This window comes from Pieris napi, chromosome 7 (assembly GCF_905475465.1).
Source record: "Pieris napi chromosome 7, ilPieNapi1.2, whole genome shotgun sequence".
NCBI classification, from domain to species: domain Eukaryota; kingdom Metazoa; phylum Arthropoda; class Insecta; order Lepidoptera; family Pieridae; genus Pieris; species Pieris napi.
Window position 1 is genome coordinate 12,904,760 of NC_062240.1, and position 24,887 is coordinate 12,929,646.

Consider the following 24,887-nt stretch of genomic DNA (forward strand, 5'->3'; position numbering starts at 1 on the left):
GATATAAACTGTCTCTGTGACACTGATCTTATATACGAAAAAAATATTTTGATATTACTACAGACGACAGTGGTGGAAGTTGTCTAACATGATTAGAGTTGACCTTGCTCTCGGCCATTAATGCTATGGGTTCTAATGGTGAAGTTTTCAAATAAGTCCTGTAGTTTTAAAGCATTTCCAATGCAAACAAATAATCAAAATATCTTTCCTGTTTGTAATATTACTGTAGATAATAAAAATAAGCCAACTAGCTATTGTATAATTTTTATAGGTAAAAAAATTTAAATTTTTCGAGTAGTTTTAAAGATAATTGAAACAAAAAATACAAATCTTGCCTCTTTATAATATTCGTATAGATGCGAGGGTAAGTTTGTTTCAGTCTAAGAAACTATCACAGTCAAATATTTCACCTGAATCTCATTAAAACACTATAGCTCCAAATAAGCATAATTATATAATATAAAAGCCATTATATACCAAGCGTTACGTATTGATATTAGATATTTATATATTCAACTTTACAGTTCCATGGTCTTAACTTGACCTTACTTATTTCTGGGTCATGGACAGAGTTATAAATATGGTGTATAAAATTTTAAAAACTAGTTTTACAAATTTCCGTATATCTGAACCAGTTACATAAAATAGCAGTTAATTGATGGAACCGTACTTATCCAACCCTAATATTTTAAAGCTTTATCATTTCCATTAAACAAATTAATCGCGTCCGCGGTTATATTAGTATATTTCAAAGCGTCGTTTTTTTAACTTTGACTGCAAGCAATGATGTTAAACATTACTAACCCATATAGATTATATTAGAACATAGATTTTTCTTTACATTAGAACTCAAAAATAAAACTAAGTATAAGAACTTAACCAAATGTACACACATAAAAACCTACAATTCGTAAAGGCTAAACAGCATAGTTCCTTTTAGAACCTTTACCCTATGAAATTGCGCGTTGTTTTTTTGTTTTGCTGATGCCTATGTTTTTTTATTTATTATTGTAGTCAAATTTCCTAATATCCCCGACTCTTGTGGGGCGAGACCTTATTTTATACACATATTTTGTATAAATATATATAATATTCTTTTTCTATTTTAAATTCATAGGCGAATGGGGGCCCGTCTTCTCGCCTTCGCTACGTTCTTCATGTGACGCATCTCACTACCTTACTGCACAAATCTTCCAGTTGCGATCTGAAGCTGCTCAATATTTCGGGTAAATTCTCAGTTCTTACCTTTAAATCTATTTGATGGTCCAGATTGCACCTGGACGCTCCAAATACTGGACATTCTATAATGAGATGCATCATTGTCTGATTTATTTGTGGGTCGCAGGTACATAACGGATGTGACTTCAAAGCTAAATCTATTCAGCAAACACCCCCCATAAAATGTGTAGGAAGATTCCACTATCATTAGAATAGCTAAAAAAGTAATATAATGTTATATATATTTTTTTTTTTGGATTTATTTGTAACTGAACATGGAACCTTTCACTGAACATATTTATGTTTTTTCGGTCAAATTGCACACTATGCGACTTCGTTATGTGATAAAGGAAATAATAATTATATTAAATTAGTACATTTCCGTTCAAAAAATTGTGTGAAGATGAGTTAATAATGTCAATGGAACGAGTTTCTATCGAGGAAATTACGCAAATCTTTGGGAAATAGTATTTGGAACCTTGATTTACAGGAAATATATTAAAACGATTAAAGAGTACTTCCGTTTGTATTAATATGGTTGATTCAGTTTAAGAAAAAGTACATTTCAAGCTCATTATTTTAAAAAGAAATTTCCACGGACGAATGGCAGTGTGTTCTTTTTAATTATTAACACAATTAGCTAGCATTGCGGATTACTTCAATGCGGAAAATATTTACACTTATATCAGATACAAACAGAAAAAAACAATACAACATTAAATAGTAATAGGTTGAAATACCGATTTACAAAAAGATAAAAGATCAACTATTTCTTATAGTATAGGAACTGACATGACCTCTTGCCAGTTCACTCATTGGACAGCTAAAAGGTATGTTAATCTATGCAATTCATTAATAGTTTTCGCTGAGGCTACGAATAGAAATGGCGGTCGATGGCGCCTCCTAACGTAACCGTCCGGCAACCACTGGAGGCAGGCCTAGGCACTGAAGCACTGCCGGGTTGTTTTCCTTTCCTTATTTGTACCTGTACGTAGGTGTGAGACCTAAAAATTCTATATTTGTTTTTAGCTGATCTTGTTACTACTGGTACATGGGATTAAACATTAAAGAGTCACTAAACATTATTTATTGTTTAGTAAATAATTATTTTTTATGAGTGGTCTATAAAACATGTTGATGTAATTTAATAAATGTTTAAATAAAAACATAAAATACTTGGTATATTCTTATATTTTATAATAAATAGTCATTGTTAACTCCAATTAATGTTTAACACTTTTAAAGTGCTAACTTAGTGGTAGTATTGGTGGGCTGGTGCAGCGTAGACGGGAGCTTTGAGGAGGACAGGTGCGGCCTTGACTAGGGTTGGGGCGGCGGTAGGAGCGGTGTTGTGGACGACCGCGTTGAAACCGCTGTGGTCATCAGCGGTGTACTCTACGGTTCTGATGGAGCCATCAGCTTCGTGGAAAGAGTAGGAGCCCTTTACGACATCACCGTCGCGGACCTCCTGTTGCTGCTTGTCATCACCGGTGTGAGGGTCGGCCACGGAGTAAGAGTACTCGTATTTGGGGTAAGCCTGGAATAAAAGAGATTTAAAAGTAAGTTATAGAATTTCCAAATGCAAAAAAGAACCAAAGTAATATTATATTGTATATAACTTACGATTTCTTCGTGAGCAAGGACCTTAGCGACGGGAGCGGCGTAGTGAACTGGGGCAGTTTGGTAGGCAACTGGGGCAGCGTGATAGGCAACTGGGGCGGGTGCAGAGTGGTAGGCAACTTGAGCTGGAGCAGCGTGGTAGACGGGAGCGGGAGCGGCATGGTAGACTGGGGCAGCCTGGTAAGCGACAGGGGCGGCAATAGCCACCTTGGCGTGTTGCTGGTCGTGACGGACAATGCTTTGGGAAGAGACGGCCGCAGCCGGAGAGTAGTGAACGGCGGCTGGCAGTAGGCCAGCTGACGACACTGTCACCAAGGCGCAGAGAGCTACAATCTGAAAATTTATATTTAAAGCTTAATAAGTATAAAGTGTATCAAATTAAAATTAAAAAACAAATTTTGTTAGATGTTCTATTTCCATGAGATATTCTTTTCTAAACTTACTTTAGAGAACATGTTGATTGTTTCTGTTCAATGTGCAGAATGATTTAATTTGCTCCTGCTATCAGCTTTTATACGAACTTAAAAGCCTATCTGTTATCAATGTTTCACCTTGCCCGCAGCGTTATGAACAAATTTATAGCACTCATGACTTTCGTTGACACTCTTAATGATTTAATGTGAATGATGGGTGAATGCTGAAATTATGACCTTAATTTTTATTTAATGGAATTAACAATATAGATTATATTAGAACATAGATTTTCTATACATTAGTACTCAAAAATAAAACTAAGTAAACTTAACAAAACGTACACACATAAAAACCTCAAATTCATAAAGTACTGGATAAACAGCATAGTCCGGTTTAATAGTTATACCTCATGATGTTATTCATCACATGTTAAAATATATGTTGCCTATATGCTACACTAGAGAAAAATAATAGAACGAAAATCTAAAACAGCCTTGGCATCACGATATTCAAGAATAAAACAAATGTACCATATGCAAATTTTGGTGTAGGAATATCAATACCATTAATTATATTACTTATTTAGCTATTATTTATTATTATAAGCTAATTACGTTATTAATATAGCTAATAAATATTATATATTTATTTGGAACTGAAAATGTATCCTTTCACTTAAAACATATTTATGTTTTTCGGTTTCATCGTAATGTGATAAAACAAATAATAATTTTATTAAATTACTAAATTTCCCTCCAAAAATTGTGTTAAGATGAGTGAATAATGTCAATGGAACGAGTTTCTATCGAGTAAATTACACAAGTCTTTGGCAAATAGTATTTGGAACCTTGAATTACAGGAAATTAATAACAACGATTAAAGTGTACTCCATTTATATTAATATGGTTGATTCAGTTTAAGAAAAAGGTAGGTACACTCAAAGCTAATTATTTTACAAAGAAATTTCCACAGACGATTGGCAATGTGTACCTTTTTCTTTTTAACAAAATAAGCTACCATTGTGGACCACTCCAATGCGGCAAATATTAACATTTATATCAGATACTAAAAATACATATACATATATAAAAAAAAACAACATGACATTAAACAGTAATTATATTTATTATTGATAAGATTAAAATATTAGGTCCTTATGAAGTCGGCGTTTTGTCGTACTGGTCACTTTGACCTTAAATATCTCCTCTTTGGTAAGGAACTCCAAATCCAATTTTTTACAGCTATTTACTCGTGCATTTGTTATTCGAAAACCATTATTCATTTTATTTGTTTCACCGTGGCACCAGTGCTGCAGAAACGGCTCGAAGGATTAATGATGTGTATGGCGGTGTTTTAGTTCCAACGCTTTCATTCTGAAAATTTCGACCTGCAGAACAAGCCCCGTGGACGGCTGGATACCAAAGTTGATTACGAAGAATTGAAGGCTATTGTAGAAGCAGATTCATCGCATACTACGTCTGAGTTAGCTGCAGGCTGCGGTGTTAGTGATAAAACTGTATTGATCAACTTGAAACAAATTGGGCAGGTGATAAAGCTCCAAAGGTTGCCCACCTCACGAATTGAGTAAAGCAAATCGACAAACGCGAGTCGACTGCAGCGTTATATTACTCAACTGGCACAAAAATTTAAGAATTTTAAATTGAATCATTACCAGTGATGAAGAGTGGATCCTGTACCATAATCGGAAACGCTTATTGCAATGGCTGAATTAAGCCGAACCAGCCAATACGAGCCCAAAAGCGAAATGCATTCCGAAAAAGTTACTTGTGAGCGTTTAGTTGAGTCATTCATTATAAGTTTCTTAAATCTAACCAGACGATTACGGTTGATGTCTATTGTCTATTATATATTTTCATTAATTATTTCCATACAATGTCACATGTGCGCTTTTAGAGAGGTTAGTTTTCGTTGAGGGTACGAATAGTAAAGGCGGTCGATGTCGCGACCTAACGTAATCATCCGGCACCCTGAGGACTAGGTACTGGAGCACTGCCATTCCCTTTTTGATCTTGTACGTAGGTTTGAGACCTCAAAATTCAATATTTGTTTTTAGTTGGTGTAATTATGGCACTTGGGATTAAAGATTAACGGTAGTTTTTGTGAAGAGACATTAATCATTATTTCTTATGTTTTAATTATTATTGTTTATGAGATTAGGTCTATAAATGATGTCGATTTAATTTAATAAATGTTTAAATAAAAACATAAAATACTTGGTATATTCTTATATTTTATAATAAATAATCATTGTTAAATCCAATCAATATTTAACACTTAAAACTTAGTGGTAGTATTGGTGAGCGGGAGCAGCGTAGACGGGAGCTTTGAGGAGGACAGGTGCGGCCTTGACTAGGGTTGGGGCGGCGGTGGGAGCGGTGTTGTGGACGACTGCGTTGAAACCGCTGTGGTCATCAGCGGAGTACTCTACGGTTCTGATGGAGCCATCAGCTTCGTGGAAAGAGTAGGAGCCCTTTACGACATCACCGTCGCGGACCTCCTGTTGCTGCTTGTCATCACCGGTGTGAGGGTCGGCCACGGAGTAAGAGTACTCGTATTTGGGGTAAGCCTGGAATTAAAGAGATTAAAAAGTAAGTTATAGAATTTCCAAATGCAAAAAAGAACCAATGTAGTTTTACTGTTAATGACTTACGATTTCTTCGTGAGCAAGAACCTTAGCGACGGGAGCGGCGTAGTGTACTGGGGCAGTTTGGTAGGCAACTGGGGCAGCGTGATAGGCAACTGTGGCTGGTGCAGAGTGGTAGGCAACTTGAGCTGGAGCAGCGTGGTAGACGGGAGCGGGAGCGGCATGGTAGACTGGGGCAGCCTGGTAAGCGACAGGGGCGGCAATAGCCACCTTGGCGTGTTGCTGGTCGTGACGGACAATGCTTTGGGAAGAGACGGCTGCAGCTGGAGAGTAGTGAACGGCGGCTGGCAGTAGGCCAGCTGACGACACTGTCACCAGGGCGCAGAGAGCTACAATCTGAAAATTTATATTTAAAGCTTAATAAGTATAAAGTGTATCAAATTAAAATAAAAAAACAAATTTGTTAAATGTTTCTATTTCCATGAGATATTCTTTTCTTAACTTACTTTAGAGAACATGTTGATTGTTTCTGTTCAATGTGCAGAATGATTTAATTTGCTCCTGCTATCAGCTTTTATACGAACTTAAAAGCCTATCTGTTATCAATGTTTCACCTTGCCCGCGGCGTTATGAACTAATGTGTAGCACTCATGACTTTCGTTGACATTCTTTATGATTTAATGTGAATGATGGGTGAATGCTGAAATTATAACCTTAAGATTTACTAAATGGTATTAACAATATAAATTAAATTACAAAATAGATTCTCCTTTATATTACAACTAAAAAAAACTAAGTAAACTTTAACAAAATGTACACACAAAAATCTCTAATTCGTAAAGTACTAGCCGAGCAGCATAGTTTTTGTAATTACGCGTTGTATTTTGAATTGATGATAATAGATACGTTATTCATTACATGTTAAAATATCTGTTGCGTATATTCTGCACAAGAGAAACAAATTAGAACGAAAATGTCAAAAGCCTTTTCTTCGCGATATTCGAGAATTAAAACAAATGTATCATATGACAATTTTGGTGTAGGAATATTACCATATTATTATATTATCTAAATAAGTAATAAATAAATATTATAGATTTTTATTATATTTATCTTGAACTGAAAATGAAACCTTTCACTGAACATAATTATGTTTTTTTGGTCAAATTGCACATTGTGCGACTCGTAATGTGAATAAGGCAAGTAATAATTTAATTAAATTAGAAAATTTCCCTTCAAAAATTGTGTTAAGATGCGTTTATACTGTCAATGGAACGAGTTACTATCGAAGAAATTACGTAAGTCTTTGGGAAATAGTAATTGGGACCTTGATTTACAGGAAATTGATAACAACGATTAATGTGTACTTCCGTTTATATTAATATGGTTGATTCAGTTTATGAAAAAGGTACAGTTCAAGCTAATTACTATACAAAGAAATTTCCACGGCGGAATGGCAGTGTCTACCTTCTTTATTTTAAACAAAATAAGCTACTATTACAGATTACTCCAATGCGGCAAATATTTACATTTATATTAGAACATAGCAATAAACAGTATTATATTAAAATATTAAGTTCTTACATAATATGAAATTGGCGTTTTTTAGTATTTAAGAATTCCATATTCAATTTTTTACAACTCGTGCATTTGTTTTTCGAAAAACATTCATTTCATTTTCCGTTTTATGTTTTTTCTTTGCGTCCCTCTATTTTTACAATGGACAGTCACGCTATTTAAGAGTACGAGTTCCACCGTGGCATCAGTGTTGCAGAAAAAGCTCGAGGGATTAATGATGTGTATAGCGGCGGTGTCGCAAAAGAAAACACAGCGCGTGTTTGGTGCCAACGTTTTCGTTCTGAAAATGTCGACCTGCAGAACAAGCCCCGTGGACGGCTGGAGACCAACGTTGATAACGAAGAATTGAAGGCTATTGTAGAAGCAGATCCATCGCATACTACGTCTGAGTTAGCTGCAGGCTGCGGTGTTAGTGATAAAACTGTATTAATCCATTTGAAGCAAATTGGGAAGGATCTATAAAAGGTTACCCACCTCACGAATTGAATGAAGCAAATTTCAACTGCTGCGTTACATTACTCAACCGGCACAATAATGAAGGGATTTTAAATTTAGTCATTAACTGTGATGAAAAGTGGTTCCTGTCCGAAAATTTACTCCGAAAAAGTTACTTGTGATCCTTTGGAGGACTAGTGCCGGGGTCGTTCACTATAACTTTCTTAAATCTGGCCAGACGATTACGGCAGGCTTGCAAGGTAAAAATTCAATTCTGATGGGGCAGTCGAAAACGCCTTCCAAGAATTTATTGATTCCCGTCCGAATGTTTTTTTAGTAAAGGGATCAATGAACTCCCAAAATAATAATATGGCAAAAGTGCAAAGATAGCTTGGTACATTCTTTGATTGATTAAATATATGATATTTAAAAAATCTACTTTTTGTTCCTCCCATATTAAACGGCGAATTCATTATACGTATATGTAAGGACCCAATATTTACCAAAAAGACTATTTCTTACTGTATAAGAACAGAGGTTTTTGTCAGGTAACTCAGCGGCACTGTATTAATTATTTCCTTACATTTGTGCCTTTTTCGAGAGGATAGATTTCGCTCACAAAGGCGGTCGATGTCGCCTCCTAACGTTACCATCCGGCTCCATGTGGCCTAGACATTGGAGCAATGCCGGGTTGTTTCCCTTTCCCTGTTTGAACGTACCTCAAAATTCAATATTTGCTTTTGGCTGGTGTTATTACCACTAGAACATGGGATTAAAGATTAAAGGTCTATGGTCAATTGTCATTGTGACGAGACACTAAACATTATTTCTTATGTTTTAGTTATTATTGTTTATGAGATCAGGTCTATAAATGATGTCGATTTAATTTAATAAATGTTTAAATAAAAACATAAAATACTTGGTATATTCTTATATTTTATAATAAATAATCGTTGTTAAATCCAATCAATGTTTAACACTTATAAAGTGCTAACTTAGTGGTAGTATTGGTGAGCGGGTGCAGCGTAAACGGGAGCTTTGAGAAGGACAGGTGCGGCCTTGACTAGGGTTGGGGCGGCGGTGGGAGCGGTGTTGTGGACGACCGCGTTGAAACCGCTGTGGTCATCAGCGGAGTACTCAACGGTTCTGATGGAGCCATCAGCTTCGTGGAAAGAGTAGGAGCCCTTTACGACATCACCGTCGCGGACCTCCTGTTGCTGCTTGTCATCACCGGTGTGAGGGTCGGCCACGGAGTAAGAGTACTCGTATTTGGGGTAAGCCTGCAATAAAAAAGGATTAAAAGTAAGTTATAGAATTTCCAAATGCAAGGCAGAACCAAAGTAGTATTAGTGTAAATGACTTACGATTTCTTCGTGAGCAAGGACCTTAGTGACGGGAGCGGCGTAGTGTACTGGGGCAGTTTGGTAGGCAACTGGGGCAGCGTGATAGGCAACTGGGGCTGGTGCAGAGTGGTAGGCAACTTGAGCTGGAGCAGCGTGGTAGACGGGAGCGGGAGCGGCATGGTAGACTGGGGCAGCCTGGTAAGCGACAGGGGCCGCAATAGCCACCTTGGCGTGTTGCTGGTCGTGACGGACAATGCTCTGGGAAGAGACGGCCGCAGCTGGAGAGTAGTGAACGGCGGCTGGCAGTAGGCCAGCTGACGACACTGTCACCAGGGCGCAGAGAGCTACAATCTGAAAATTTATATTTAAAGCTTAATAAAGTGTATCAAATTAAACTAAAGAAACAAATTTGTTAGATGTTTCTATTTCCATGAGATATTCTTTTCTAAACTTACTTTAGAGAACATGTTGATTGTTTCTGTTCAATGTGCAGAATGATTTAATTTGATCCTGCTATCAGCTTTTATACGAGCTTAAAAGCCTATCAGTTATCAATGTTTCACCTTGCCCGCGGCGTTATGAATGAATGTGTAGCACTCATGACTTTCGTTGACATTCTTTATGATTTAATGTGAATGATGGGTTAATACTGAAATTATAACCTTAATTTTTACTAAATGGTATTAACAATATAAATTAAATTACAAAATAGATTCTCCTTTATATTACAACTAAAAAAACTAAGTAAACTTTAACAAAATGTACACACAAAAACCTCTAATTCGTAAAGTACTAGCTGAGCAGCATAGTTCGTTTTTGTAATTGCGCGTTGTTTTTTGAATTGATGATAATAGATATGTTATTCATCACATGTTAAAATATCTGTTGCGTATATTCTGCACAAGAGAAAAAAATTAGAACGACAATGTAAAAAGCCTTTTCTTCACGATATTCGAGAATTAAAACAAATGTATCATATGACAATTTTGGTGTAGGAATATTACCATATTATTATATTAGCCAAATAAGTAATAAATAAATATTATAGATTTTTAATATATTTATCTTGAACTGAAAATGAAATCTTTCACTGAACATATTTATGTTTATTTGGTCAAATTGCACAATGTGCGACTCGTAATGTAAAAAAGCAAGTAATAATTAAATTAAATTAGAAAATTTCCCTACAAAAATTGTGTTAAGATAAGTATAAGTATAAGTTGCGTTTATAATGTCAATGGAACGAGTAACTATCGAAGAAATTACGTAAATCTTTGGGAAATAGTATTTGGGACCTTGATTTACAGGAAATTGATAACAACAATTAATGTGTACTTCCGTTTATATAAATATGATTGATTCAGTTGAAGAAAAAGGTACAATTCAAGCTTACTATACAAAGAAATTACCACGGAGGAATGGCAGTGTGTACCTTCTGTATTTTTAACAAAATAAGCTACTATTGCAGATTACTCCAATGCGGCAAATATTTACATTTATATTAGAACATAGCAATAAACACTTTATATTAAAATATTAGGTCCTTACATAATACTCGTATGAAATTGGCGTTTTTTCGTACTTGCAACTTTGATCTCAAATATCTTATCTAAAAAAAGAGGAGTCTTTGGTTAAGAATTCCTAATTCAATTTTTTACAGCTCATGCATTTGTATTTCGAAAAACATTCATTTCATTTTCCGTTTTATTTTTTTTCTTTGCGTCACTCTATTTATAAAATGGAAAATCGCGCTATTTAAGAGTACGATCTACCGTGGCACCAGTGTTGCAGAAAAAGCTTAAGGGATTAATAATGTGTATAGCGGCGGTGTCGCAAAAGAAAACACAGTGCGTGTTTGGTGCCAACGTTTTCGTTCTGAAAATGTAGACCTGTAGAACAAGCCCGGTGGACGGCCGGAGACCGAAGTTGATAACGAAGAATTGAGGGCTATTGTGGAAGCAGATCCATCGCATACTACGTCTGAGTTAGCTGCTGGCTGCGGTGTTAGTGATAAAACTGTATTAATCCATTTGAAGGAAATTGGGAAGGTGAAAAAGCTTTAAACCTCACGAATTGAATGAAGCAAATCGACAAACGCGCGTCGACTGCTGCGTTACATTACTCAACCGGCACAATAATGAAGGGATATTAAATTTAATCATTAACTGTGATGAAAAGTGGTTCCTGTACGATAATCGGAAGCGCTCATCGCAATGGCTGAACCTAGCAAAACCAGCCAAATCGTGCCCAAATCGAAAATTTTCTCTGAAAAAGTTACTTATGATCCTTTGGAGGACTAGTGCCGGGTTCGTTCACTATTACTTTCTTAAATCTGGCCAGACGATTACGGCAGGCTTGCAAGGTAAAAAATTCTACTCTGATGGGGCAGTCGAAACCGCCTTCCAAGAATTTATTGATTCCCGTCCGAATGTTTTTTTAGAAAAGGGATCAATGAACTGCGAAAATAATAATATGGCAAAAGTACAAAGATAGCAATGGTACATACTTTGATTGATTAAAATATATATTCTATTTAAAAAATCTACTTTTTGTTCCTCCCATATAAAACGGCGAATTCATTATACGTATATGTAAGGACCCAATATTTACAGAAGACTATTTCTTACTGTATAAGAACAGAGGCTTTTGTCAGCGGCACTGTATTAATTATTTCCTTACATTTGTGCCTCTTTCGAGAGGATAGATTTCGCACACAAAGGCGGTTGATGTCGCCTCCTAACGTAACCATCCGGCTCCATGTGGCCTAGACATTGGAGCAATGCCGGGTTGTTTCCCTTTCCCTGTTTGAACGTACCTCAAAATTCAATATTTCCTTTTATCTGGTGTTATTACTACTAGAACATGGGATTAAAGATTAAAGGTCTATGGTCAATTGTCATTGTGACGAGACACTAAACATTATTTCTTATGTTTTAGTTATTATTGTTTATGAGATCAGGTCTATAAATGATGTCGATTTAATTTAATAAATGTTTAAATAAAAACATAAAATACTTGGTATATTCTTATATTTTATAATAAATAATCATTGTTAAATCCAATCAATATTTAACACTTATAAAGTGCTGACTTAGTGGTAGTATTGGTGAGCGGGTGCAGCATAGACGGGAGCTTTGAGGAGGACAGGTGCGGCCTTGACTAGGGTTGGGGCGGCGGTGGGAGCGGTGTTGTGGACGACTGCGTTGAAACCGCTGTGGTCATCAGCGGTGTACTCTACGGTTCTGATAGAGCCATCAGCTTCGTGGAAAGAGTAGGAGCCCTTTACGACATCACCGTCGCGGACCTCCTGTTGCTGCTTGTCATCACCGGTGTGAGGGTCGGCCACGGAGTAAGAGTACTCGTATTTGGGGTGAGCCTGAAACAAGCAAATTACATATTATGTTAGTTTTTCATATTGCTAAATAAACAAACAAAATTGATAATACTGTGAATAACTTACGATTTCTTCGTGAGCAAGGACCTTAGCGACGGGAGCGGCGTAGTGTACTGGGGCAGTTTGGTAGGCAACTGGGGCAGCGTGATAGGCAACTGGCGCTGGAGCCGCATGGTAGACGGGAGCGGGAGCGGCATGGTAGACTGGGGCAGCCTGGTAAGCGACAGGGGCGGCAATAGCCACCTTGGCGTGTTGCTGGTCGTGACGGACAATGCTCTGGGAAGAGACGGCCGCAGCAGAGGAGTAGTGAACGGCAGTTGGGAGAAGACCAGCTGACGACACAGCCACTAGGGCACAGAGCACTACCACCTATAAACACATAGGTAAAATATATTAAAATGTTTATAGATTATATAAATCTTTAGCCTACTTTTGCATTACTTACTTTGGAAAACATGTTTCGTTGATATGAATTTCAACTGATGAATGATATAAGCTGTCTCTGTGACACTGATCTTATATACGAAAAAATTATTTTGGTATTACTTCAGATGACAGTGGTGGAAGTTGTCTAACGTGATTAGAGTTGACCTTGCTCTCGGCCATTAATGCTATGGGTTCGCAAACTAGTAGGCGGGATCACATTCACTTATTACTGTAGGAAGAAAGATTACAACATGTTATTCTTATATTGGTTGACTAATCACGATTAAAAGCTTTAAAAAACGTTCATAATATGTTTAAAAAAATACAACTCAGTGGCGCTACAACCTTTTTAGGTGTGGGTCTCAGATTTCTGTATCTGAAATAATATGTTTAGATATCAAAAAGTTTTTTAAGTTAAGTCCGAATAACGCACTGTTATTTGCATAATGTTCGCGTACGGAGGTGAGGGAAATCTTAACTCTACCAGGCCAATTCATTTAATAAGATATAAAAAAATATCAGTGGCGATACAACCTTTTTTGGTCTAGGCCTAAGATCTCTGAATCTGTTTCATGATCATATGTCGATCATAGGCAAGTCGGTGTTCAGCCTCATGTGCCAATCACCGTTGACTTTTAGGTTCTAAAACCGGTTTCTCCACGATGTTTTCCTTCACCTTTCGAGGAAATTTTAAATGCGAACAGACGGAAAGTCCATTGATGCAGAGCCGCGGATCGAACCTACGACCTCAGGGATGAGAGTCGCACTCTACTAGGACAATTTCTCTTTCTCATAACATATAAAATTAAGGTCATAATTTCAGCATTCACCCATCATTCACATTAAATCATAAAGAACGTCAACGAAAGTCATGAGTGCTACACATTAGTTCATAACGCCGCGGGCAAGGTGAAACATTGATAACAGATAGGCTTTTAAGTTCGTATAAAAGCTGATAGCAGGAGCATATCAAATCATTCTGCACATTGAACAGAAACAATCAACATGTTCTCTAAAGTAAGTTTAGAAAAGAATATCTCATGGAAATAGAAACATTTAACAAATTTGTTTTATTATTTTAATTTGATACACTTTATACTTATTAAGCTTTAAATATAAATTTTCAGATTGTAGCTCTCTGCGCCCTCGTGGCAGTGTCGTCAGCTGGCCTAGTGCCAGCCGCCGTTCACTACTCTCCAGCTGCGGCCGTCTCTTCCCAGAGCATTGTCCGTCACGACCAGCAACACGCCAAGGTGGCTATTGCCGCCCCTGTCGCTTACCAGGCTGCCCCAGTCTACCATGCCGCTCCCGCTCCCGTCTACCATGCGGCTCCAGCGCCAGTTACCTACCACGCTGCCCCTGCCCCAGTTGCCTATCACGCTGCCCCAGTTGCCTACCAAACTGCCCCAGTACACTACGCCGCTCCCGTCGCTAAGGTCCTTGCTCACGAAGAAATCGTAAGTCATTAACAGTAATACTACATTGGTTCTTTTTTGCATTTGGAAATTCTATAACTTACTTTAAAATCGTTTTTATTCCAGGCTTACCCCAAATACGAGTACTCTTACTCCGTGGCCGACCCTCACACCGGTGATGACAAGCAGCAACAGGAGGTCCGCGACGGTGATGTCGTAAAGGGCTCCTACTCTTTCCACGAAGCTGATGGCTCCATCAGAACCGTAGAGTACTCCGCTGATGACCACAGCGGTTTCAACGCAGTCGTCCACAACACCGCTCCCACCGCCGCCCCAACCCTAGTCAAGGCCGCACCTGTCCTCCTCAAAGCTCCCGTCTACGCTGCACCAGCTCACCAATACTACCACTAAATAATTAATAACCAAGCACCTACCAAAACACTTATGATGATTAGTTATTTATTTAGTAGCAAATAAATTTATCTCAAATAAGATAAACTTTCATTTACCCTTTTACCACTTCAATATTTTAAGAAACCGAATTTGCTAATAATTTTTCACTAGGCGTCTTAAAACTCGTCACTAAATCTCATATGATTTTGTATTTCGTTTATCCTATCTGATCCACCCTAAAAATGAATCAACAGTTAATTTATAGCTTATTTATTAAAGTCTACCCCACACCAGAAATTTATTTAACCAGAAAAAAACAGCGGATTAGGTTCGATATAGGCACTTAACAATGCTTTTTTTAAACTGATCAGCCCACTACGTATATACGTAATAAGTACTGTTGAATCCGTTTAAATCGGAAAGAATTCGGAAGGATGTGCCTAAACTCCTAGGTTGGTTATAGTTATAAAATAAATAAAAATATCGTTTTATCTGAAACCTTAAAACTGATTTGGATAAAATTGTATGAAATTAGATATTGTTCTACATTGTGGCATTACATTTAATTGGCCTACAGAACAATACAAATTAATATCACATAAACGACGAAGACAATTTACTTCAATAGACTACTAATGCTAAATGCTATCGATTTTTTGTAATTTCTAATGAGATTGACAAAATTGTCAACTGCTGCCACCTATTCGTAAAATTTTGTTAATATTATTTCTGAATATTCTTTTTGGGGAAACAATGAAGCTGCGTTGTAGCTCTTTTTATTTCTATCTTCCTCTTTCATTACACTTTATTTGAAATGTACTTTGCTTTTTTGATAAACTAATGTTTAAACTTCACTTAAGCAATAATAAAATTAAAACATTAATAACAGGTAAGTCTCTTAGAATCCACATTTAATGAATTCATATATTAACTATTACTAACGCAGGGTTAAAAATTTAAAATAACATATTATTTTATTATTCAAAACTCTCTCTTTCTGGGTCTAACACATGTCTCAGTACCGTGGTCAACTGTACTGTAAGATCTGGTACGAATAATTTTCCTCCACAAATTTCACAATAATTTTACAATTCGTTAGTTAACTATCTATCACTTATAAGCGATCTCTATATGTAGTGTAAATTATAATAAAACGACTATAAATTACATAATCTATAGAAATACAATGCAGTCTTTGCTTTCATCTTTTAAGAGGCGTTAAATGTCAAATAAAAGTATTTCATTTTTACTCAAAATCTTTAAAAAAAATTGGATTAATAGAAAAGTTTTATATTCCATTATTTTTATCAGTATTCTTGTTATCTAAAGAGAAATATGAAACAAGCTAACTTACATTTGAAATTATCATATTTATTTGTCTGTGCAATAAAACTGTAAAAATTAAATAAAGATATGAACGTTAGTTGCAAGTTGTTCATTGAGGTTTATCTGTTATAAGATTTAGAATCAGTACATTTTTGGCATCACCCAGAAAGTAATGAAAGTTTTATGATACAATAGGTTCGAGTTATTGTACAATGATAAGGATCAAAAATATTGAATCTGCGTTATTCTATACACAATCAGATAGAAAAGTAAAGTTTTTTTGTTAATTTATATAATGACAATTAGAAAAGTATAAAATACTTGATTTGGCCGATCGAAGCAGCAGTTTGCTCTTTCGAGTGTGCGACGGTACTCACTAAGCCCAGCAAAATGTATACATCGGTAAGTACAGTCTACTATAAAATCACTATCGTCAAAAGTTAATTTGAAACATAGGCATAAGAACTAACGCAGAAATGCTAAGCTTCAATAAAGTGGTTAAGAATCCACAACTGGTACCTATTCTGTATCTACAGGCAGCGACATTATTTAAAGAACACCGTCACCTTAATTAAAAGGCCGGGAACGCACTCGCGAGCCCTCTGGCATTGAGTGTCTATGGGCGGCTGTATCACGTTACATCTGGAGAGCCTCCTGCCCGTTCTATTAAAAAAAATGGGTATAAAAACACGAAGAACGTGAACTTGGGATCCTTCTCTCTTCCCTCATCTTAATTTCTTTTACCGTGTCTTATATTCCAGGGACTGATCTTAATAAGCTTTGCAAGCATCGCTTCAGCTGTAGTAATAGATCAAACGCCATTTTACAAAGAAGCTTTTCAAACTGGTGATGGAGCCAGTTGGAGTACAGTCAAAACTTATCATCCACCAAGGACGCAACGAGTATATAATAATTATGATACATATGTGAGTATTTGTTCCCTCGCTAAAACTCGAGAACGGCTGGACCGATTTGGCTAATTTTGGTCTTCAATTATTTGTGGAGAGCCAGAGGTTTAAACGTAAACATAATTAATAAGTAAATTAAAATACTAAAAAATTCAAATTGAATTTTCCAGCAAAATCTGTTCCTATTGTGTGTTCCTACGTATTTTTATAAATAAAGAGGTATCACTTGGTCATATATTTATAGGTGCCTACAGAAATGTGTGTATCATGGCTGTAGTTTGAGGTTGTATTTGGTCTCTTTTAAAAATATTGTATTACGTTTTGACACAAAAATATGAAGGTGATACGAAGTTCGAGAGTTCATCTAGTCTATTATTAAAAAAAATTATATACAACCACGTCTGATGAAACTTTTTACTATTTTGTTTTTTTTTTAAATAAGAGTTAATATATATCCAGGCCTACCCGAAATATGAATTCGAGTATGCTGTATCAGATGAGAAGACAGGTGATCACAAACGTCATCATGAAGAACGCGATGGTCACAGAGTACGCGGTGAATACAGTCTTGTTGAAGCAGATGGGTCTTTGAGAGAAGTTCGATACGACGCTGATGATTTTAATGGGTAAATATTTTTTTCTTTATTATCTTGGCCCTAGGTAATTAAATGTTTCGAAATTATAGATTTATAACTTAAACGCTATATACGGTGAAGTCGTAATGATTAACAGAAAGATCTAACGTAACCATTACTCAAAGTCTGTGGTCATTACCAAACCCATTTCCTACGTTTTTGACTCTTACCATTTTAGACACACAATATGTAATCACATAAAAAAGACTTATCTCTTGCATATATTACATAGTAAACTAAATAACACTTTGAATATTTAATTACAGCTTCAACGCGGTTGTAAGCAATAGCGTATTAAATCACGGCGATAACGCGTATTCGACCCATGGACACACCCGTCAATTTCTACCCATTGGAAAAGATATCAAAATAAATTATTTCTTCCCGAACAAAGATCAAAAACAAAACAACATTGACAATGCAAGTGAAATAATTGAAAGTAATCCAGTCACTGAAGCAGCGCAATCTTCTGAAGAACCTGAAAAAGTTGAGAAGGCAGAGAAAGGGATTGTTACCTTACCACAGACTGAATCTGTTAAATCTATTGAATTTCCCATTGTCAAAATGGAAGCAATCGAAAGTCCCATCAAATTGGTTCAAACAAACACCGATGTGGTAATGCCTGATATTGTCCAGATTCCTGATTTAGAAAAGCCTTTAGATGCTGAACACAACCTGAAAACAGAATCTAAAGAACCGGAAAGTCATGACTCCGATGCTGCGTCGTCTTATTACCATTCCAGAATATATTACGTTGGTTTTTAATTTATTACAACAAAGTATATTTAATAAAACTATGTTAACTTATTACAAATAAATAGTAATTAAACATTGTTGATACCGAATATTATCTTTACTTTAAACTAATGAATGAATTTTTTTTATCCGGTGGGTGGAATCTGAAAAATTACTACGCTATTTGAGGTCGATGCAGTGCTAAATTACCTCTTTTGTTATGTGGACACTGTTAGTTTATACTAGATTGATAGCAATCACATTGATGCTGAACATAAAATTACTATAGAACTTTTGTGAAATAACGCGAAACAAATAAGAATTATTAGTTCCCAGAACCACCACATTGGTTCTCTTCTTGCACAGGCTCTATCTGGTAACTGGTAGCTTCACTGACACGAAAAAGTATTCCGATACAGATCTCTGGGTTTGTAGTTTATTTATAGCACAATTAAGTCGGCAAAAGGATGTGAAAAACATATATTGATGATATTTTTTTTATTTTGAAGTATGTAAAATGCACATATCATAAATTTAAAGCAAGAAGACTCAACATAGACATAGGTCATATATGCTCTTGTAATACTTTCGGTCATATTTTTTTACAAAACTTTGTGTAAATTAATTAAATGTTTTTTAAATAAAATTTTAATGCTTAAAAATCGTTGCGCTTTGAATTTTTCTCGTTTAAATTAATTATAGTAATTAGTTTTTGTAAATGCAAACTGTAATGTATTGTTAAGGCTTGTATGTTACGCACACAATATAATTATTTTGTAACGATACCTACTTTAGTTTCGTCAATCAAAAACGTATTTCATAAAATCGTTAGTATTACTTTGACCTTGGTGATTTGTTTTATGTTTTTATAATATATATTAAAGTAAAAGGGTAATTTGAATCCCCAAACAAATTTAATTAGGATAAATATTTCTATGTCTGTTTTATTATAAAGTTTTTCAAAGTATAGGGTAATATACTTTATATATCTAAAGCGAAATAGTTGTTGCCATACCGGGAATCGACACAAATACTTTCTAGTTACAAAACTAAAAATATTACAGCATAAATAAAAGATCGCAAAAATAAATACCCTTACCAAAAAGGGCATAAGATAAACAAAGCAAAATGAGTCGCCGCAGGTACTACTAATTACACTTTAGCGATAAATTTTGTATATCGCTTAAAAAATCTATTGTTTAATGTAAGATTATTTAAACCAAGATATACTCATTCACTTTCCTAATCTAACGTAAGCATATTGTAATGAACAATTACATTATTAGTTTATATAAGGTACACAACTCTTGTAACTAGAATAAATTAAAGCTATTATATAACACCCGCTGAGAGTATCTCAGATACAATTTAATAAGAAAAAGGAATTTCTTTGAAATTAATAAAATTCCTGTGTAAACGTGGTATGGGCAGAGTCCAACTAGTGGTTAAATGAGCGTTTTACGATTCAGATTTGAATGATTAGAATTGCTGAGAAACTTCTGAACTTCTGCAAGGAGCTAGGCTGCTTGAATAAGTCAGGACTTAACGCTCAAACGAAATGGATATCTAAGTGTGGGAACCACATAACACTACTTAGTACCTACTTAGAACATTTCTTAATTCTCTTAAATTTTAATTGTTGTTTACCTTTGTAACTATGAATTTCATCTCAACAACTCAGCTCATCAATCAATTATTAACTGATCCCTTTTTAGCTAATTATTTTATAATATAATATCGCATTGAATTTTTAAATCGGCTACCTTAGATTTGCAGTAAATTCATTGCAATTGTACAATTTCCCAACGTCCTCTAACAGTCTAGAATAACTATCAAAAATTGTAACGGTTGTTATCTCAATCGTGTGTATCTAAAACTGTTTAATTGTTGCTTGACCTTGAAAAAGACATTAAATTTAAAGAAGTGTTTAAACGCCTTACTCTTATGTTACCTTGTATTTCAATTATTACATTATATTCTATGACAATATGAACTTTATTAAAGTATTTTAATTATAAAAATATTATAGGCTTTGTAATGGTTTGATTTTATATAAAGACTCAGCAGCGTCTCTACCTTCCATTGTAAAAATTATTGTTTAATGTAATTCAAAAATAAATGTTTAGATCCTTTGTATTTATAATAATAATTGATTTGCAAGAATATGGTACAAAAATGTTTTGGTGGTACAATGACAGTTGGCATATTCTGCCACACAACACACAAACGTGCAAATTTGTTTTAAAAATAATTTTTCATAGAAGTTACATACATTATGAGTATATATAGCCAATGTTTATATTATTTTATCACTACATCATCACATTATTTAAATATATATTACGTTATCGAATTTATATTAATTATAATGTTACACGCAAAAAATATTTTTTTCTGAAAGCACATTGAGTCAATTTTTAAAAACTCTAGTAGGAAGATTTAGAAGGATTATCAATACTAAGATGAAAGTAAAAATATAAAAGCAATATCTGTACTTACAAATTAAAAAATAGTACGTACGTATGTTATGATTAAGATATCATTATATTCATAGAATCAGCAACAAAGGTATCAAACAAGCGCATTTCCATACATAGCGCCCGTATCAAATGTCGCAACCCAATAGTGTGATTGGCAATGCAATTACTTTGGTCCTATCGGATATCATCAGAAACTGGCCCCCCTCCACGACACCTCTTATGTTTTGTTTGTTATATAAAAAGAGTGCAAATCACAGCAATAGCAGTCTACAATCTAAAGCATTTGTGTCTAACAATGTTTGCTAAAGTAAGAATTACATTACATTACATTTGAACTTAATAAATTGCTAAGACAAAAAACTAATTAAAAAGGAGTTCTATTGCATTGAAAAATATTATTGAATAAATAGCTACATGATTTACATTTACATGGGATGGGATAAATGTAATTTTTAAGAACCTTTGTGAATTAATCATTAACTAACTTGAAAACAATTTTTAGATCACAATCTTGTGCAGTGTGGTGGTGGCTGCGAGTGCTGGTCTTTTGCACCACGCTCCAGCTGTCTCATCCCAGAACATCATACGCCACGACAACGTGCACGAGACTCCAGTGCACTACGAGGCTCCGGTCCACGCTGTACCCGCTTACCATTCAGCTCCAGCAGTGCACGCTACCGCAGTCGTCCATGCCGCTCCAGTAGTCCACGCTGCTCCCGTTGCCCACGCTGTCCCAGCCTACCATGCTGCACCTGTACATGCTCATGTAGAAGACCACTATGTTGACGAATACGTATGATTTTTTTACCTTAAACTTATACATCTTGTTACGTACAAAAACTCACTGAAACAATTACTAGACTCTTAGAATTGTGGAATCTACTTAAAAACATCATAAGCTTCGTAAATTACATAACTTTTTCTTTCAGGCCCATCCAAAATACGGATACTCCTACTCAGTAGAAGACCCCCACACCGGTGACCACAAGTCCCAGCACGAGACCCGTGATGGTGATGTTGTGAAGGGAGAGTACTCCCTATTGCAGCCTGATGGTTCTTTCCGTAAGGTCACTTACACCGCTGACCATCACAATGGGTAAATACAAATCTTAGATATACAACATTTCTTACTAATATTCTCTAGAGCCAAACAGGAATTTTTCAACCTTAGAAAAAAAATATAAAATCTTGCGAAATGTTAAAAGAAAGTTTATAAGTTGCATACCTGGCATGACCAATTTGCTACACTAACAAAGATCTTATCCAATAAAGATTATTACACTATACTTATCTGTTCAATACGTACTGCACTACAATACAGATTATTATCTGTTACATTTAACTCGGTTATGTAGCAGAATGGCTATATTACTAAATAGTATATGAAGTCTTAAATCTAAAAAATGTTCATGCAATATCAGATTAACTTTAATTATTTCAATGAATGAATAATAGAAGTTTCCCTTCCCAAGCTAAAGATAGAATTGTAAATTTACACATAAAAGTATATTTATAGTTTCTTGTAATTAAATGAGCGCGTACACAGTTTATAATTAAAATAAATAGAGCAACGTGTAATAATGAAAGTAGGACTAAGACCAGGCGTATTATTAACTGGACCTGGTAGATGTCCACAACGGCCCACTTCCAAGTGTTGCCCAACTTTAAAGATCGTTGCGAATATAGAGACTAATTTCGTAAGCATCCTTCTATCATTGAAAGGAAATTCTTAAATCTTTGATAAATTGCGGTCTACCAATGTCATGTACTAATAAAAAAAACTATGTTCAATCAAATCAAAGTATTTGAAATTGAAATATTGATTCGAACTGTTTTATGTTGAAATTTTTTTTAATATTTTTAAACATGTCAGAATCGTGAAGCACATTGAAGAATTATGAAGTTATGATATTATAATTTTTTTTATTTTACAGATAATCTACAGTATATACTAAATATTATTTTGTCAACAGATTCAACGCCGTAGTACACAACTCGCCACCAGTCATCCATCATCATTAGAACCTTCTCAACTGTGATATTAGATTAGGAAATCTTAGTACTTTAGACATTCGAAGCTAGGCTATTCTTAGTACTTGTGATACTTCATTATATTTCTTATGAGGCTCATATTCGAAGGTAGATTTTAATTTCTTAATTTTTTAATAGACTTTAGTTAGATTTGAAAATGGGCCTCATTTTATGTCTTCTATTTCTCTTTTTATTCTATTCTGTTACAATGATGTACAAATACAATTAAAAATAAATATTACAAAAACATATTTTTATTTCTTTCCTAATATTTATATTAAATACATCTATATAAATAAATATTTATCTTCAATAATAGTAAATCATCTTCAATTTCAACTTATGTAAAGTTTCTCTTATGAAAATGCGGGTTTTTGTTAACTTGGTCTAATAATATATTTGATTAGACGGTTATTATTGTAGACTAATTGGAGATTAGTTTCATCGTTCATTTAATTATAGTTCCGCCATACATTTACTGCATACTTTTTAGAATATTTTGTAGTGATATACGTATATATAAAACGAAAGCAGGATACAATGATTAATGACTAAAAATTGTAATATAAATGAGTAATAACTTTTGATTTATAATTTAACAGACCTTATTGATTTATGACTTTAACGTATTGCAATATTATCGATTCATATTTGTATTGATCAACTCAGATTATTTATTATGTAAGTTTTATAAATTATCCAGAGAATTGTCGACAATTAAACACTAAGATTTTCAGCCTAAGCGTGCAACACATTCTTGTATAGAAGCATAACATTTGAAGGAAAGTAGCATTTCTTAGATTGAAGACTAAAAAAAAGTGCCAATCACCGATAGCACAATGTGGCTGGTCGACTATACCAAAGACAACGACTATTGACGATATATTAATTATGATAGACGAGTGCATAAGGAAAAATTATCTATGAAATAAACGCAGAAATGTCTGCCCCATGCTCAATTGAGAAGTTACATGACGTCATTTCTGTTCAATACCTTTGAAGTGACTGGTCCCTAGGGCATTCCCAGCCAAATTTTAAGGGGGCAGAAGAAGGAGGAACCCCTGTATGGGAGTTGTATAAAGCAAGTGAAAAGTTCAACGTGCTTTTGACTGTACACTTACTTAATAGTACCTAACGTTATATTCTTACTAGAATATTACTAATAATAATTAATATTTAAAATGTTATTTCGATACTTTAAGGCAGCTGCCCCTACCTGTCCCCCTGGCGACGCCATTGATTGGTCCAAGAAAAGAGCGTACCAATTCTTAAAAGGCCGGCAACGTACTTGCGAGTGATGTGAGTGTCCATGGCGGTATCACTTAACATCAACCACCTGACCGTTTGCCTCCTATTACATACAATAAATAATAATAAGCTAAATTGATTGTATTATACTGGCATTGAATTCTTTTCAATGTAACTTTTTGCGTGTTTAGTGGTTATATCGCCTACTGCGTGTTCATTGTACGGAATTGAGCTATCATCGAGTGTCATAACAGTGTGATATTTTAATAAAAACTAAGTAAGTAATTAATAACTTGTTAATACGTTTACGGACGAAGAAATTTGTATTTGTTTATTGTTTGAAGATTTATTATAGACGTTAATAATTTAACCAAAGTGCTAATTTTACATTTTTTAAGTTCCTTTATGCTTAATCACATATTCTAATTCACATATTTATTAGGATTAAATGTAGGCTTACCGATAATGAGAGGTAACGAGTAACCCAATAAGGCGGCTCAAGGACTAAACTATTATTTCGATTCGTTAGTTTGCCTTTTTAAAATACATAAAAAATATTATCCATTTTCCCATACCAAGAGACTAATAAGGAGATAGTGGAAGAGTAGCTGTACTGGTCTTCAGAGACAGCTGAGACTATGTTTAATATGCAACCTGAGAGTGTTGAGTCAGGATAAAATATT

General features: G+C 34.9%; 6 protein-coding genes across 7 annotated transcripts; 3 read left to right on the forward strand and 3 right to left on the reverse strand.

The window, feature by feature from the left end:
- Positions 1 to 2,469: 2,469 nt before the first annotated feature.
- Positions 2,470 to 3,304, reverse strand: LOC125051020 (cuticle protein 8-like). Its single transcript, XM_047651143.1, has 3 exons — positions 3,282 to 3,304; positions 2,842 to 3,171; positions 2,470 to 2,755 (listed from the first exon to the last, which is right to left on the reverse strand). Exons 1-3 carry the CDS (start codon positions 3,291 to 3,293, stop codon positions 2,471 to 2,473), a joined length of 627 nt encoding a protein of 208 aa, XP_047507099.1. The 5' UTR covers positions 3,294 to 3,304; the 3' UTR covers position 2,470.
- A 2,250-nt stretch (positions 3,305 to 5,554) lies between these two features.
- On the reverse strand, positions 5,555 to 6,470 carry LOC125051021 (cuticle protein 8-like). Its single transcript, XM_047651144.1, has 3 exons — positions 6,364 to 6,470; positions 5,924 to 6,253; positions 5,555 to 5,839 (listed from the first exon to the last, which is right to left on the reverse strand). The coding sequence occupies exons 1-3, from the start codon at positions 6,373 to 6,375 to the stop codon at positions 5,555 to 5,557; spliced, it is 627 nt and encodes a 208-aa protein (XP_047507100.1). The 5' UTR covers positions 6,376 to 6,470.
- A 2,316-nt stretch (positions 6,471 to 8,786) lies between these two features.
- LOC125051292 (cuticle protein-like) lies at positions 8,787 to 13,110 on the reverse strand. The gene is made up of 6 exons (XM_047651507.1): positions 13,053 to 13,110; positions 12,674 to 12,976; positions 12,317 to 12,589; positions 9,669 to 9,695; positions 9,235 to 9,564; positions 8,787 to 9,150 (listed from the first exon to the last, which is right to left on the reverse strand). Exons 1-6 carry the CDS (start codon positions 13,062 to 13,064, stop codon positions 8,866 to 8,868), a joined length of 1,230 nt encoding a protein of 409 aa, XP_047507463.1. The 5' UTR covers positions 13,065 to 13,110; the 3' UTR covers positions 8,787 to 8,865.
- A 928-nt stretch (positions 13,111 to 14,038) lies between these two features.
- LOC125051022 (cuticle protein 8-like) lies at positions 14,039 to 14,889 on the forward strand. Its single transcript, XM_047651145.1, has 3 exons — positions 14,039 to 14,050; positions 14,161 to 14,490; positions 14,575 to 14,889. Exons 1-3 carry the CDS (start codon positions 14,039 to 14,041, stop codon positions 14,857 to 14,859), a joined length of 627 nt encoding a protein of 208 aa, XP_047507101.1. The 3' UTR covers positions 14,860 to 14,889.
- A 1,494-nt stretch (positions 14,890 to 16,383) lies between these two features.
- On the forward strand, positions 16,384 to 18,475 carry LOC125051293. Its single transcript, XM_047651508.1, has 4 exons — positions 16,384 to 16,569; positions 16,929 to 17,093; positions 17,535 to 17,701; positions 17,977 to 18,475. The coding sequence occupies exons 1-4, from the start codon at positions 16,558 to 16,560 to the stop codon at positions 18,473 to 18,475; spliced, it is 843 nt and encodes a 280-aa protein (XP_047507464.1). The 5' UTR covers positions 16,384 to 16,557.
- Positions 18,476 to 21,140: 2,665 nt separating this feature from the next.
- LOC125051026 (cuticle protein 19-like) lies at positions 21,141 to 23,207 on the forward strand. 2 transcript variants are annotated; one of them, XR_007117237.1, is made up of 5 exons: positions 21,141 to 21,232; positions 21,428 to 21,718; positions 21,855 to 22,021; positions 22,899 to 23,029; positions 23,120 to 23,207. XR_007117237.1 is itself a non-coding variant. In XM_047651149.1 (4 exons), the coding sequence occupies exons 1-4, from the start codon at positions 21,221 to 21,223 to the stop codon at positions 22,945 to 22,947; spliced, it is 519 nt and encodes a 172-aa protein (XP_047507105.1). In that variant the 5' UTR covers positions 21,141 to 21,220; the 3' UTR covers positions 22,948 to 23,207. The 2 variants fall into 2 exon arrangements, 1 of the variants encoding a protein (XP_047507105.1); XM_047651149.1 differs by having other exon boundaries at positions 22,899 to 23,207.
- Positions 23,208 to 24,887: the final 1,680 nt, after the last annotated feature.